At 37.2% G+C, this 15719-nt stretch overlaps 1 protein-coding gene across 3 annotated transcripts; it reads right to left on the bottom strand.

The window, feature by feature from the left end:
* Positions 1-774: 774 nt before the first annotated feature.
* Positions 775-15307, bottom strand: GPATCH1 (G-patch domain containing 1). Of its 3 annotated transcripts, none has more exons than XM_062007644.1 (20): positions 15215-15307; positions 14024-14158; positions 13638-13723; positions 13061-13221; positions 12827-12924; positions 12612-12670; positions 12031-12276; positions 10808-10955; positions 10023-10102; positions 8817-9021; positions 7860-8147; positions 6634-6815; positions 6240-6367; positions 5854-5984; positions 5350-5519; positions 4469-4673; positions 3293-3403; positions 2711-2835; positions 2046-2191; positions 775-944 (listed from the first exon to the last, which is right to left on the bottom strand). In XM_062007644.1, exons 1-20 carry the CDS (start codon positions 15291-15293, stop codon positions 923-925), a joined length of 2805 nt encoding a protein of 934 aa, XP_061863628.1. In that variant the 5' UTR covers positions 15294-15307; the 3' UTR covers positions 775-922. The 3 variants fall into 3 exon arrangements, with proteins under 3 accessions (XP_061863628.1, XP_061863629.1, XP_061863630.1); XM_062007645.1 differs by having other exon boundaries at positions 6634-6812; XM_062007646.1 differs by lacking the exon at positions 15215-15307 and adding an exon at positions 14810-14889.
* Between the last annotated feature and the right edge of the window lie 412 nt (positions 15308-15719).

Below are 15719 nucleotides of genomic sequence, written 5' to 3'. Positions count from 1 at the left end.
ACTCAGGTTTTGATGTTGTCTTCATATTTGAAACCCACACAATCTGGGTCAAGGCGAGACTTCAATCACTCTGCTCTCAGCACGAGCTGGCACAAAGCTGTAGGTACTGTAAAATGCATGAAACTAGGCCCCAGAGAACTGCCATATACCACAGTGAACGTAAGGTGAGGCTTTTTTCCCAGTTGTAAGCAGGAATATGCTTTTGGGTTCTGTGTGCACCTGGAAACAGAAGCGCTGGGGGTCTATTTTAACAGGCTGGTCATTCAAAAGCAGCTCCATATCATTTCATGGTTTATATTAAAATAATTCTACACATTAACGATTTTAAATGTACTGTACAAAAAATGAGCAGTGGTATAAATGGTTTTCATTGTAACTACATAAACTAAGGCAATAATTATAGTACTAATCTTTTAGTACATTAGCCTTAATTTGTCAGTGCTAAAATGCTATATACAAATAGGAGATGTAAAAATAGTTCCAAGTACTGCCACATACTGCAAAACTGCAACGTGAAATTCTGCATTAGACTCAGTATTATCACCCAATACCAATTTCACATTGCTTTAGTTCTTCATTTCCTAAGTCAGACCAAAACTTACTCGCCAGCATTTTAAAGGTCCAGAGCAGTGACTTCGTATATAAAAATTAAGTTTCTGAAAATATTTCAGGTTAATTAAAAAAAGACCCTGTATTATTTCAGATTATACTGCCCAGAAAAGGGTTTCAACAGACCATAATCCATACATTTTGAACATATGAAGCAACACAAAATAAACATGAGCACATTTATTTTCCAATAAATTCAATATGAATACAGTATCTACAGTGCTTCGAAGTATGCAGAACTGATCTACCATCACAGAGGAGATCAAATATTTGATATCAAGTTACACGACACTGAAGAAAGCAAGCTAGTTCTTCAATACTGAAGTTGTTTTAATCTAAAAGGGAGAAAGAAAAAGAAAGAGGTCAGACTGAACAGTAATATGCAACATTAAAAACATTCAATTACTTCAGCAGTTTCTTCAATTTTAGTTTGAGAGATTTGAGTTATGTGAGGAAAAAACTAATTTTCTCAGTGATGAGGAAAAAAAGAGATATAAACAATTGTGAAGATTTTGGAAATAACTGCTTGTATAGAGGTTTAGACAAAAGTTGTAACTATTTTGTACAAAAAGCATAAACACATTTTTAAACTATTTAGACACCAAAGGAGCAGTAGTTTGGGTTTTAATAAGAACAGCGTCCTACCGAAAGCAGCCCTTTCTGCTAGTCCATGTCCATTCCATCCAATGCCCAGACCCTAATCCTTTTGCCACTAGGGCAGCTGGATGTGGCATTTCAACAAAAACCTTAAGGCAGATCTCCTTCTGCTAAGGGATAGTAAATGGAAGCCAACACAGTAACTTCCATATGGGATGCACTTAAAGTTGACTATGACCTGAACTAGACACAGTTACTTTTGTTTGTACTTCAGGTGTATGAGCAAAAGTAAACTAACTGTTCCTTTCTGATTTTCACACTTCTGTTGGCACTATGCTCAAGTCTCTAGTTTACAAAAATGTACCAGTCCAGGCTAAATTTGGCAGACATGTACATGACTCAAGCATTGTTCTCGTGCTTCACTGCTCCTTGCTCAAGCACAGAATTATCTTAAGAATCAGTGCCACACAATGCATCTATTTGAACATTCTGATTGTATCCAACAGAAGCAGACAAAGCAACAGAAATGAATCACCATCTTGCACTTGTTCAATTTTTAATTGCCATTCAAAATAGCTTCCAAAAATATAAGTCATCTTTAACTATTTAGTGTCCTTTATCTGAAGAGGCTTCTATCCTAAAATAAATTACCCTCTATAATAAGATACTGAACATTTGTAATCTTTCCTTACTTTACTAAAAATAGACAAATAGCAGTGTTTTACATTCATAAAGGGATTAGCTGATCCATATCTGCTGCAAATAGGTTCACCAGAGTGACAACTCATAAACTGAGGGTTTGGGTATCCACTACAAAAATTGCAAGTGGGCAACTTTACCTTCTCAGAAGTTCTTTTGGTGACAAGCCTGTGGTATCTGGATCACTAAAGCTGTCACTGCTATCTGTAGTGTCTGAGCTGCTGTCTTTCTCTGATTTTTTATTCTTGCGTTTTCCTTTGTTTTTCTGTTTCTTATGTTTCCTTTTCTGTAAAAAGAAGAGCAACAATTCCTTATTATCAAATATTTCTGTTTTCTGAAAGGCAACAACAGCAAAAAAAATGATTTCAGTGTAGACTCCAAGCTTAAATGAAACAGAACACTTACTGACTTTTTTTTATTACTCAGACTGAGTCAAAAATGGAAAACAAAAATAATCCATTGAATTCCAAGCACTCAATGACCCCCAAATAGAAATTTCATTATTATTATTTGTATACAATCCGTGCCATTAAATATATGCAGTTCCCAGAATATACCTGGCATCTTCAGCTTACATTAAACTACCCACAATATTGTACCTGTAGTCACATTGTATATATAGAAAAAAGCAGCACCCTAGTCAGATACTTTTCAGTTCTGAAGTTGGGGTTTCAAAACACTCAAAAAACCTCAATGCTTAAGTTGTAGCTCCAGTACATCCATCTCCTACAATCTGGCATAAATACAGAATTTTAACTAGAGGATCAAAAAAAAAATCAATAAACTGTTTATTTAAATTAAATACCTTTTCCTTTTTGTGTTTGTGTTCTTTCTTATTCTTGTGTTTCTCCCTGTTCTTCCTATGTTTTTCCCTCCTGCTAGGCCCAGGAAAACTTGCTGGTACCACTGGTTCATGTTGCCAAGTAGAGCCTGAAGTACAAAGCAAATGCAGAAACAAAAAAAGACAAAATCAAGGTAATTTTATTATTACATTCTGTATTACTTCTAATCTAATAGGATAGTTTAAAAACAAAAAGCCAACAAACTAAGTTTTCAAATGGAAACTCCTAGCTGCAACCTTCCTACTGTAATAAATGCCTTTGCAATCTGTTATTAAAGGAAATTGCAAAGCTAGTCCTATGTTTTCCAGTACAGTTACTTATCATTGCTCCTATAGAGCTACACCAAAACTAGTAAACAGTCAAAGAGGTTCCTGCTAGTGGATCATAGCATGGTAACAAAGCCTTTGCTGATGCCAGTTTGACGTAACTGAGGCATTTAAGAGGTAAAGTGCCTATTCACAAATGTTTTTTATAGAGAAATATCATATACCTTGCATAGAAATTCCATGTGCAGAATTCACGTACTAGAAGTCTACAGAACCTACCAGAAGAAAAAGCTGGAGGCAACTTTGGTCCAAATTCCTCTGATGTATCCACTTCCTGCTTTGAAGTAGGCAATGAAGAAATACCAGGATCAATTGTAGCAGCCACATTCTCTATGAAAAAAAAACCAAAACAAAAGTTTGATTATTTGAAAGTAAAATAAGGTAACACTTTATCCAGGAAGTGATGAAGGAAGTTAAAGGAGGCTTTCCATGAAACTCTAAGAAAGCAAACAGAGCAGCACTGTGTATCTCGGGGGACTGCTTTGGTGAACTAGATAGCTGATATTCTGCAACATATCAACACACTGGGGTTTTTTTCTTTTTCATCAAAATTGACCTTTTGCACTATACAATTACTAATTAAGTTAAATTAGTGCATGTGTGTGCTTGCTTTCATTTAGTAACACAGCACTACTTTTCCATTACTTTGGATAAAAGACTCTGAGATGTATAAAGTTAATAAACGCTAGAGGTTAGATGTTAACAGAACCAACTGTGACAGTACCTGGACAAAGGATGTCCTATGTAAGCAAAGTTTATTGTACATTTCATTAATGAAATCCCCAAAATCTGGGAACTTCCTACAGCTTGTTTATTACATTGTAATAAGATGCAGAGTAAAAGACTGGTCTTCTCCCTTTCTTATGGAAGTCTTCTGGTAACTTTTATAACTAAAATACAAATAAAAGGCAACTTTTTGATGTTTTAGTAAAATTATTACAGGATTATATTTTACTGGAATGTCAGTATTTAGAGAGTTAACTTAATTATCAAAGAAATTCAAGTTACTTATTTCTGAATTTGTCATATATTCACCACAAGACAGTCATAATTTTTCAATCTGTTTTACAATTTATCATGGGTATAAAAGTTTCCCTGCATTTCTCAGTGAAGTAAACCTTAACATTGGATGTTTTGTTCCCCCGCCTCTACTGTTCACCAAGCTAATGCCATAGAGTACTTTGCTTGTAAAATCTATGCAAGACACATGCAAACACAAAAACATGCAAGGCCTCACTCAGTGCCATATTATTCACATCTTCTACATGCCCAGCTCTACCAATGCCAGATCATCTGCACAGGAGCACTGCACTGCCCCAGCAGTCCTGGAGTATTTGATACTTAAATGAAGCTTTTAAAAGGTATTTATAGAAATGAACATCCACTGAGTACAACCTTGTGCAATAGATGAAGAACTGTCTGGTAGATCAACTTGCTTGGTGCTTTCTGAATCTACTGCTGAAGTACTCGGTTGCTCTTCTTCATCACTCTCTTCTTCAGAGGAAGATGATTTTTCATCTGAGGAACTCGCAAAGATGGCCTTAAATAAGTCCATGGATGGTCTACTTTCTTCCTCCTGATCCTTATCTTCACTAGCTACCTGCCAAACAGCATCACAACAAACTCTATTTAAAACTAAAGAAACTAACAATCTCTCTCTGGTAAGTAATAGCTTCAAACATGCTGACACATTTACAAAACACTCAAATATCGCAATAGCTGTGAAATATAAAATCTTAGGAACTGCTAGTCCAAAACAGTAGAACTGAAACAATGCTAAACTAAGTTAATGTCCTGTAAAGGGTACTACAATTTGCACTACACAGACAGTTGAAAATAGATTCCAAGACACTATAAATTTGAACTCATTAATTCAACTTCATACATAATGATACATCATAACATACTACTAAATTTAAGCAAAATGAAAACATCAACTTTCTCCCCAAAATATGCACCCTCTTCCATTCAAAGCAGTAAAAATGTATATTCTGTGCCTGTGAGGAAGAGGTGTAAGGAACTGAATTTAACAGACTGCTGAGCTACGCTTTTTTTTCTTAAGTTGCAACTGTCCCTGTGGGTTGTAAATGTTTTACCTCTCAGAGTTATAACCTCAACATTCTTCAAAGTACAATCTCAAATCTTTGTTTGTCCTGAGTTGGCTCTTCTGCAAACTAATCTGTATTAAATCAATTCCTACGTTACTCAACTTTATTTGAGGGTTGTGAAGGTTTACAGCTATTCCCCTTTAAGTTCAAACACCGTTATAAACTCACCTCAGTGGGAAGAGTTTCATTTGTCCCAGTTCCACGTTCTTCTGTTGCTGGCACTGGTGGCTGCTGCTGAACATCAGCTTTTGATCTAGCAAGACTAATGAATTCACTGATGGAATCCTGTTTCTCCTTCTCTTTATCTGACACATCCCATCTTGAAGGTTTCTTTGGTTCTGAAAACATCCCAAGCAATCAAGTCAGTTGCGTGCCAAATTATCGTGCATTTCACGGCCTGCTTGATTTGAAATTACCCTGCTTCTTCAGTATAGCTTGGCATTTTTTAAGTCTTTCTAATGAACAGAAGACACTTAAAGGTCAGATAAGTAGAAAAAAACAGCCTAATATTGTTGACTTCAGTTTTTACGCCACAAATTATTTTCAAGTTCTTTGTTAGGGGCCTTCTAAATTAAAAAAAAACAGGTGGCTACGTTCTCCATGACAAAGATACGCTTTTTCTATACTACTACCTAATTTGTAGCTGCATGAATAAAATAACAACAAACTTACTGTTGAGAGTGTTATCCTGTTGTTTTTCTTTTGTTGCTTGAGTTACAGATGGGGTGGACTCAGGCACAGTTAAGAAATTAAACACAGAATATTTGTCTCGTTTCACTTTTGGTAACCCAACAATGGAAGAACTAGAAGGAAATAAAAATATTTGTTGATTACTGTTTTAAATAGGGAAAAGGTCTCAAATTATCTACAAAAAGCCAAAACACTTACAGCAGTCCTTAAAATGCATACTGTTTTGTCAGAGGTCACCACGTTTAATGAGGTAAATAAAAAGATTACATCTGTTATGACACAAAACCATCAACCCAGCTTTTCCACAAGCAAAAGAAAAACTAAGATTTTTTTATAAGTGTTAAAAATTTTAGTATCAATCATCTTACTCAGGATATGGATCAGGAACGTTAAATCTTTTACACAAGAGTTTTTCAGGATGCCATTCAAACGTGTCTCTTGTGAGTTTGCCAAACATCTTCATCTTCACAGCAGTTTCCTTATCGTTGAGGTCATTCTGAAAAAGTTAAACACATATAGCTGCTAAATAAGTAACAACTTATTACTGCTGTAAGATTTAAGAACAGGAGAGAAGGATAAATGTTTAATTTTAACTTAACAAGTCACTGTTTTGTATGCAGTAAGTGTTTTCAAAAGTTTGCTAAACAGAAGGGCAACAAAACATTGACTCTACAGAAGTTTTAAAGAAAAGTAATTTTGAAAGTCAAGGTTAAGGCAGCAACTGCAGCTCCAATGTACTAAAAGACTATAAACAGCATATACCTCTTGGTCCCGAGGAACTTCGACTTTGTCAACATCATCTTCATACTTGGCTCGGGTAAACCTGGATGACAGTGTTGAACTTGAGGATTTGTAGAACATTGCTGCACGGAAAAACTCCTCTCGTTCTCTTCCTCGCTCCCACTCGGTCATACTCGGGTCTAAACAATGCTCCAATGTATCTGCTGTAAGGTGAGAAAGGATTAGCAGAGGTACAGCTTACTTAGGTCTGATGCTTTTTGAACAAAAAGATAATAAGCAAACATCCCTGCAAATATTTAATGAGTATTTAGTTTTATTTCTCCTTTTATTTATTATCTCTCCCCGATAGGAACGGATAGTTTCTCATGATAGTAAGAGTGACAGCATTTGCCAAATACAAAGTATATTAAGTAATTGTACTTGTAATGCTGACCCCTTACTCATTGCCCATGAAGGAGCGTTCAAAACACCTAATATATTTAATAGGTGTTTAAAACAAAAAGGTACAATTCTAAGCTTTACCAAGTAACTAAACACAGATTAAAAAAGTTAACCAGTGAATAGGCCTGGACAGGCTTTGGTAACTTCAAGGGGCTTTCTGGTATTTAGAGTGTCCATTGATAACTACAGAATTTGGACACAGGTTTTTGTGAAACAATAGTCTCTGCTTAAACCAATGAGTTTACATTTGCTTTCAGAAGCAACAAGAAATAATACCAGCCAAGAAAAGACCCTCATACAAACAGAATCTTAATCATCTGAGTTATTTAAATATTTCTGCATTTTCAGCATTATGACCAAGGAGGCAATTACAGTTGTAAGAGGATGATTTACATCAACTTTACATAGTGAAAAACCTCAGTGCTGAATGAAGGAACTATGGTATTGACCAAAACCTAAGTCTACTTTGGGAAATGAAAGAAGGGAAACCTAGAAATACAGGCCATTAAGTACAACATCCTGGAGAACTTCACTTCTACAGCATGAAAGTATGGAATATAATGGCTAAACTCAAGTCTTGCTGACACTTAGATTACTGGAGCACTTTTCCTGAAGTCAACACAATAAAATATCTATTAATTTTATATTTGTCATAAAAAGAAAGAGAGGGATAAATCCTGTGGAATTCAGAAAGAAAACTCCTAGTGAGTTTTCATAGTGAACATGAAAGTACAACAGGATGAAAAAAGGAGGAAAAAAGTTTAACAGAGAAAAATGTAAAAGTCAGGATTAATCTCTTGAGTTACCTTTTTCTCCTTGTTTAAGACTTTTCACAAAACTTTCATATCTTTTTTGTTTTTCTGGATTTCTTGCAAATGGTTTGAAGTCACTAGAACCAGCATTTGCTAACTGCCCCCCCAAAAACATTTGCCATTTCTGAAAAGCATCATCTGGGGAGGCTGGCTGGAATCTGCTACTTCGTGACTGCTGAGTCAATGCTTTTGCTTTCGTTTGTTTTTCAGATGCTTGTTTCACTTCTTTGAGTCTTTCTCTGTCTTTCTCAGACAGATATTCCAGAACAGAAGGAGCTGGACCTAAAACCAAAAAAAGCAGTAAGAGATAAACAGAAATAAAAAATGACTACAACTCTTTCTTCTGCTTCAGTGGAAGAAACAAGCCTACCACTATGCATATACATTCAGAGCAACGTTTGTTGCTCTTAAGCAGCAACAAAACAGTAATGGCAGAGATGGCAGATCAAAAATTTGCCACTATTGTGTCTTTTATGCTATTTACCACATAATTACATATTACTTTGTAAACTTTACTGTTGTAGCTACAAATGTGAACCACATCTGCAAATTATCATTTTAGTGAATTTGCTTGTATTTCAGTGGAACCTCATTTTACAGGAAAGAAAAAAATCTCACTTCTCAGCCTGCTATATTCTCAAGTCATAAGGCCACCAAGAAAAATGAAAAATAAAACCCTAAAACCCCCAGACAACCCACCACAACAAACCAATCTCACACACACTTTTTGTCTTTAAAAAACTCAAGTTAATGAAAATACTGGCACATACATCAATGATTCACCTCATGAGATGATACTGAACAAAGATAAGGTATTTTAGCTAAGCCAACCAGACTTAGTATGTTTATGTTAGGAAATAGCACTCAAGGCTAGACCAAATTTTTGCTATTATATAAATGATTGAGGACACTGAAACACAAGCAAAGGTGCAGTGACACATATCAACATACCTTTTAGACCAGTCTCTCCTAGTCGTTCCCTCCTCTGAGACGCAGTCAAAGCGTGCCTGCTTTGCTGGGTCGCATCACTCTCCAGTCTTCCAGTTGATTCCTCCAGTGCCTTCTGTAAGTGGCAGCTGTCACTCCCAGCTGCTACCACAGGTCGGAAGTAATGGACTGGTCTGTAATTTCGTGGCAGGTTTGGTGGTGGATAAGTCTTGGAGGAGGGATGACAAAACAAAAAAACACTAAGAGAGAGACACTACTTTGAAATGTGTTTCAGAAAAGTCACCTCAGTCTGAAAATTCCTCAATTTACACTTCAACAATAGAAAGAGATATTACAAACTACTGATTCTTTTACACTCAGTAAGTAGCATCGTAATGCAAACTTTGGGAACAAACTGTTCTATTTTTAACGTGTAACTATTATGAAAAATAGGAAAACACGCACATTAAGTCACACTAAAATTAACAATAGTCCTAACAGGCATTGCTGTCATTTGAGAAAGTTACCTTGTACTGTTTAATAAAAGTTTTATTTTTAAATAGAAGTCACATGATTTAATAAGTTGGACTATTGAGTACTTCTGTGCTTACTGTATTCTAATGTATTGCAAAGTCTTTTTCTCTCCACATTCTTCACTCAAATTGTTACATCAAACATTATCCCTATGCCTCCTTTACTGTGCAATTTTATATACCGTGCAAATATTTTTCATTTTTCTTCATTAGAAAGAAGACTCTGTCATCCACTTCTGTTTAGAATTCTAATTTATGCAAATATATGTGGCATAAATGATGCAGACTTGAGAATAGGGCCAACAAATTAACTTGTCACCAACAGTTAAGTGGGTGATGCACAGGACTGGATTTTTACAGAAAACTGAACATTACATCTGAAAAATCTAGAAGCAAAACATCTACATTTTTTAATTTCAATTAAATAATTTCTCCAAGTTTATGCCAAATAGCAGTGGGTAAGGTGGAAGGCATTTATACAAAGCCAGTATGTAGGTAGAGCTTAAACTCATCCAGTAGTCTGACAAATTTTAGGTTCGAATAGCCTCCAAGACCATAATTTTGCTCATTCAGTAATCTTTATTGCTGACCAGAACTTTTATTTCCAAGAATGTAAAAAACATTAAGCAACAGTAAAGTCTATACATGTCAATTTGCTCAAGTTATTCTTAATACAAAAATATCAGTATCTGCTTACCTTGCTTGGAGTTGATGATTTTGATGACAAGGAAAAACCATCCAAAATTTTGCCTATATATCTGACTTCTCCTTCAGACCCTACAGAATAACCATAGGGTTGACCAGCAGTTAAAACATATATGTTTGACAAGAAGCATTTTGCTTTCTGAATATTTTTTATTTGTCAATATATGTTAATGTAATTCTTGGTCTTCACTGGCTTTCATTTCAAATTAAGGGTTCTGAACCTAGATTAGTATTATGCAGCTAATGAACTACTACTACCAGAGAGATTTCTGTCAGATGAAGATGGTTAATAGTAAAGCAACAATATCACTGCAGTGCATAGCTAATGTCATGAGTGCCTTTGTGTACAGCTAACATCAACAGTTACTCCAGAAATGGCTACAGTGTTCCATGCACTTAAAAGCTGCACTAAAAATAATTCTCAAGACAAAATTTACAAATGTTATCTGAAAATACAGAAATATATCTTTATATCTTTGTACTATACTTTGTACTAAGTACTATTTCATAGCCATGATTCACAATCATTTGTTTTCTACAATGATTCTCACCAAGCAGCATATTTTGTCCTTTTAAAAATACAATTTGGGAGTTTAATCTACATTGAAATCAGCAGAGGACTTTGGAAGTTCTAGAAGGAAGACTAGATGAAGTTTCAGATATCAGGACTAGAAGATATCAGTCTGAAAATTAAAACATTTTGAAAATAGAAACTATATTTATGTCATGTTTTTTCCCAAATACGAATTACAGTAGCTCTTTAGATAGAGTTCTTACTTGTTTTGGATTTATACTGCTTAGGTGCTGTCCAGCCATACAAGCCATCTCCAGGTTCCTCATCTTTTAGGACTGTATCATATTTTGATAGTGTTTCAGTTGCATAAATATCATCATCTTCCTCCTCTAATGCTCCTACACCAAAAGCCTAAAGTATATTTTAAATTAAAATGAGAATTCAGAAGTGAAAAAGTAATACTTTTAAGTTTTGTGTGAGAATACATCTACATGTTTTTACTAGATGATCTCTAAAGGTCCCTTCCAACTCCTACCAGTCTACGATTCTATGTTTATCTATCTACCTATATAAGATATCCAGTAGACAAATACATATTGTGAAAAATGTACAGCTTCACAAAAAAACCAAGTGCTAATAACTAGCAGGAAAGAAAAGCAAAAAACCTCACCAAACACAAAAGCAAACATATTCCACTCCCTTGGCAGGGAGGGACTGTCAGTTTGGTCTGTATGGAATGAGAACAGCAGCCTAATTCGACAACGTAACATTTGCAGTCTGTTCCCCAGGGCTCAGTGTTGGGGCCATTTCTGTTTAGTGTCTTTATCAATGATCTGGATAAGGGGATCAAGTGCATCCCCTATCAGTTTGCAGATGACACAAAGCTGGGCAGGTGCATAGATCTGCTTGAGGGTAGGAAGGCTCTTCAGAGGGATCTGGACAGGCTGGAGCGATTAAGTTTAACAAGGCCAAGTGCCAAGTCCTGCTCTCGGGCCACAACAATCCCATGCAACACTATAGGCTTGAGGCAGAGTGGCTTTTCCAGCCACTGTGATGCACAGATGAAAAGGACCTGGGCGTGTAATTACATGTGTAATTCCCATCTACATCTACATCAGAACTACAAATACTATGGAGGGAAGAAGAACCTCTCTAAGATTACAGATTCAACATTACTGAAAGTAAAATTGACAAGAAAAAGTAAACTAAAATCACACAGAATACACACTTTCTCTAATCAAATAACATAATAATTTTCTCCACTCAGCTACTCAAAGTGAGGTATTTTATAGTTCTCTTTAACAACACCAAGAAGGCATTTAAACTAACGATTTGCCCATATCTTCATACTAAGTGAAAAGAAACAAACAAAATCTGTTCTCAAGCCACACTTCAGATTTCTTACTATAACCCTACAATGACTAGGTACCTTCCATAGAATAAAATCCGAAACTTACTTATAAAGTGTATTTTTACATGTCCTTACCTGACCCGTAATACCTATTTTTCTTCCTTTACTGTGTCTCAGATCACCAAGTAAATTGCTTGTGTCTTCAGAAGCCCCTGTGAAAAGATTCAGGTGTTCCCTTCCAGATGCACCAAACAAAGCTTGTGAGGGGTCCAAACCCTTATAGCCAAGCCCATGTACATTCTCTTTCGGAGTCAAATCTACAGGCATTACATCTTTTGGTGCAAATGTCACATTCTCTGGCTGGTATTCATCCTCTTCATCCTTGTACAAAACCAAAGTACATAATAGCAAATATGACCAGAAGTTCTACATGTTGAGCTTTTAGAACATTTAGTTAACATGAGACAAGGCAAGTTTGCATTTTCTAACTTGTATATGAAAATATGTATGAACTACATCTACTTAGGTAGCAAAAGAATAAATTTAGTTACATTAAAACCATTCTTCATGGTAAGCATAGTATTTATGAATACTATTAACAAAACTTGGCTCTGCACATTACAATAGTGTACAAAGACATCAAAAGAAGTTTTTTGTAAAATATGTTAGCACACACTCATTCATAAGTCAATAAACAACTTTTTCCTGTTCAATACCTCAGAACCCTCAGACAGTCCAGGTGGTAACGCACAACCGTAGATTTTCACTGCAGGGTCTGTAAAAGACATAACAGCATGATATTAAAATATAACTTTTTATTACAATTCTCTAGAAAGCAGACTAAGTAACAGGAGGTTTTAAAATAATTTTTCTAATCAGTCTATGAACACTAACCTTCTGTTAAAGAGTTCAGGAACTTAACTGAACTTACCAGGTTTCTGCCTCCGTGGCTTTCTTTTGACTCGCGGTCCAACTCCCTGTCCTTCTTTCCAGCCCATTTTTCGTAGAAGTTCAACCCCAATTGTTATTCTAACATGAAAACAAAGGGAGAAAAATTTACCTCAAACCACATATTTAATCTTTATTGAGAAATAACTGTAAAAAATTGAAAACAACTGTAAGTGGAAGGGAATTGTTTGGTTAACTTTTTGTTAGACTTACTTACTTTGAGGGTCCTATTAAATCATCGAATGCAGTGGTTCCTGGAATGGCAGCAACAACTCCTGCAATCTGTCTAGCTTTCTCTTTTATTCTGTCTTTAGCTTTGGATGCAAAATCGTCTGTGGTTGTAATACCTTTTGGTGCTATCCCAAATTCACTAAGATCCTGGAAATACAGATAAAATGGAAAAATTTAGATTAAAAATATGTTACTACTTACTATAATGGTAAGGGAAAGAAAAAGGGGTGTGACCCTCATAATGGCTACATTTTCCAAGCCATTTCTAGAGTTGCTTTTTCAATAACTTGAACTTTCACGTTTCAGATTAAAAAAATATTTGTATCTTCTTATCAAGAAAGTGAATAGCTGAGTTCTTGGGGTTTTTTTAATACTGAGATTACAGGAGCTTCCTAAGTGAATCTGTGAAACATCCTATAGGACATATCAGTATAACACTGTATACAACAAGCAATTTTGAAGTTTTTTCCACTTTTGCTATTTAAATTCCTTAGATTTCATTGCCTGAAAACCTGCTGCCATGGCAATTACTTCCAAAGGCTTTTAATCTTTTCTAAATTTACCTCTTCATCCATGAAGTCTTCTGGTCCAAGAATGGTTCTGTCTGCTCTCTTCTGACGTGATGATACAAAAGCTGAGGGAGTCCATCCTTTAAAGTAAGTAAATATCTAAGTAAGGAACTGTAAAATGCAACATCACGTTTTAAAACAATTCAAACATTTCAGACTCATGCCTTAAGGATACATCAAGGGAACACTTATAAACCTACAGCCCAAAAACTCATGGGAAAATATCTTCAATAATAGTGTTTTGACTATTTACAGTATAATGAATGGCAGATTAAAAAAAGATGCTTAATGACAGTTAATTCATTTTCACTAACATTAAGTTATGGTAATCTACTAACTCTTCCCAGAAAACAGGAAAATATGGCAGAAAAATATCTAACCTTCCTTTGTGCCAACAGTGTTAAAGTAGCCAGCAGAAAAACCACCAGTGAAAGCTCCATGGAAACGCTGGTATCGTCCCCTTGCATCTTTAACAGTCTGTTCTTGAAGAGGAACTGGCTTTTTAATCCGTTCACCTACAATCAGATAAACCAAAAACCGAGTCACAACACTGCATAAAGAATGAACTTTCCACTTACTCCAGATGCTACTTCTTCCTTGCACTTAAGAACTGGACCATATATTAACCAACCTGAAGTGAACAGCATCAGCGGTTTACATTTAACCTCACTCTACATATTTGTATACACTCCTGCTACACTCTGCTAAAGTAAAAGCATCAAGTATTGAAATAGAAACTCTAAATTCTAACAAGTGACAAAGACTTTGGGGTTTTTTTCCTGTGAAATTACACTTCCACTTGTTAAGATCCTAATAAGATTTCAACATTTAAGTAATTGTCTTAAGAAATTAAACCACATCAGAAATGTCCAAAACGGAAATAAAACACAAAAGCTTTTGATGTAAACATTTTCACTCTTTAAGCAGTATTTCTATGAATTAAGTGGCACAGACTCAGGAGTTACAGCTGTACAGCACTCCCTGGATGATGCATCAACCAAATGTAAGTGTAAGACGTTCACAGTAATATAATTGCATATGCTTAAAATGTTATATTTCAAATCTACTGTTTTTTGATGCTTCAGGAAAGGACAGAAAGAAAGATGCCTCGCTCCAACCAGAACAGTATCAGCAAAAACTCTGGGGTACCCCAAGCCCACACCCACATGTCAGAAAGCCGATGTAGTGCTAAGATGACGTTTTTCGATGTAGTACTAAAAGGACGTTTTAGCTTTCCGTCCCCACGCTGCTTTTTCCTTCGCCCAGGGTCGGCACCAACACCCTTTTCTGACGCCAGCCCCCTACGCCCCAGAAGACGGAAGCAGCTCTGCATTGGGCCCATGCGCCGCCGCCTTCCCGAAGTGAAAGTCGTAAGGGAGCGGCCGGCAGCCCCTAACAGCACCGAACCGAACTGAAGTGAGAGACCGGGCTGCACGTCCGGAACACCCCAGTCCCAGGGCCTAGGGCCTGGCGCCAGGCTGCCTCCCGGCCCGCGCTGCTCCTCACCGCCCGCCGCAACGCAGGAGGGAGGCACCGAGGAAGAGCGGGCGAGCTCGCTGGCGGGCCCTTACCCTCCTGCAGCGGCTGCAACGCGGTCCCATAGCTCGCCAGATCCTCCCCCTCGCTGTCACTGGACTCCGCCGCCGCCATGTTTGCCGCGACGGTGGCTCGCGCGGGACAAAGCTGCGTCACGCGCGGCGGGCGGGGCGCGCTCAGCCGTCCGTCAGGGGCCGCCCCTCAGGGGCCGCGCCGCCGGGCCCCAGCCGCGGTGACCGGGGCCTGCCCTGGCCGCGCAGCGACCCTCCGTGCGACCGGCGTCGGTCGGAGAAGTGACAGCCCCTGGCATTTTCAGTGACTCCGGACAGCTCTGTCGGCCCGGAGAACTCCGTGAGGAAACGTGGGAAGTGCTGCCGTGGGTTGCTCCGAATTAACGGTCCCAAATAGTTTGTCTTTAATTATGCTAGAAAGTGTCAAACCCGTGCTAATCAATGCGCAGACGGTGAGCTGCCTTGAAACAGCTGATGGGCCGATCAGTCTTCCTCGCAAACGGCTATGGGATAAGGACACCAAAACGAC

Source organism: Colius striatus, chromosome 14 (assembly GCF_028858725.1).
Source record: "Colius striatus isolate bColStr4 chromosome 14, bColStr4.1.hap1, whole genome shotgun sequence".
Lineage (NCBI taxonomy): Eukaryota > Metazoa > Chordata > Aves > Coliiformes > Coliidae > Colius > Colius striatus.
Note: the sequence above shows the minus strand (reverse complement) of the source record. Positions and strands in the feature narration are given on the sequence as shown.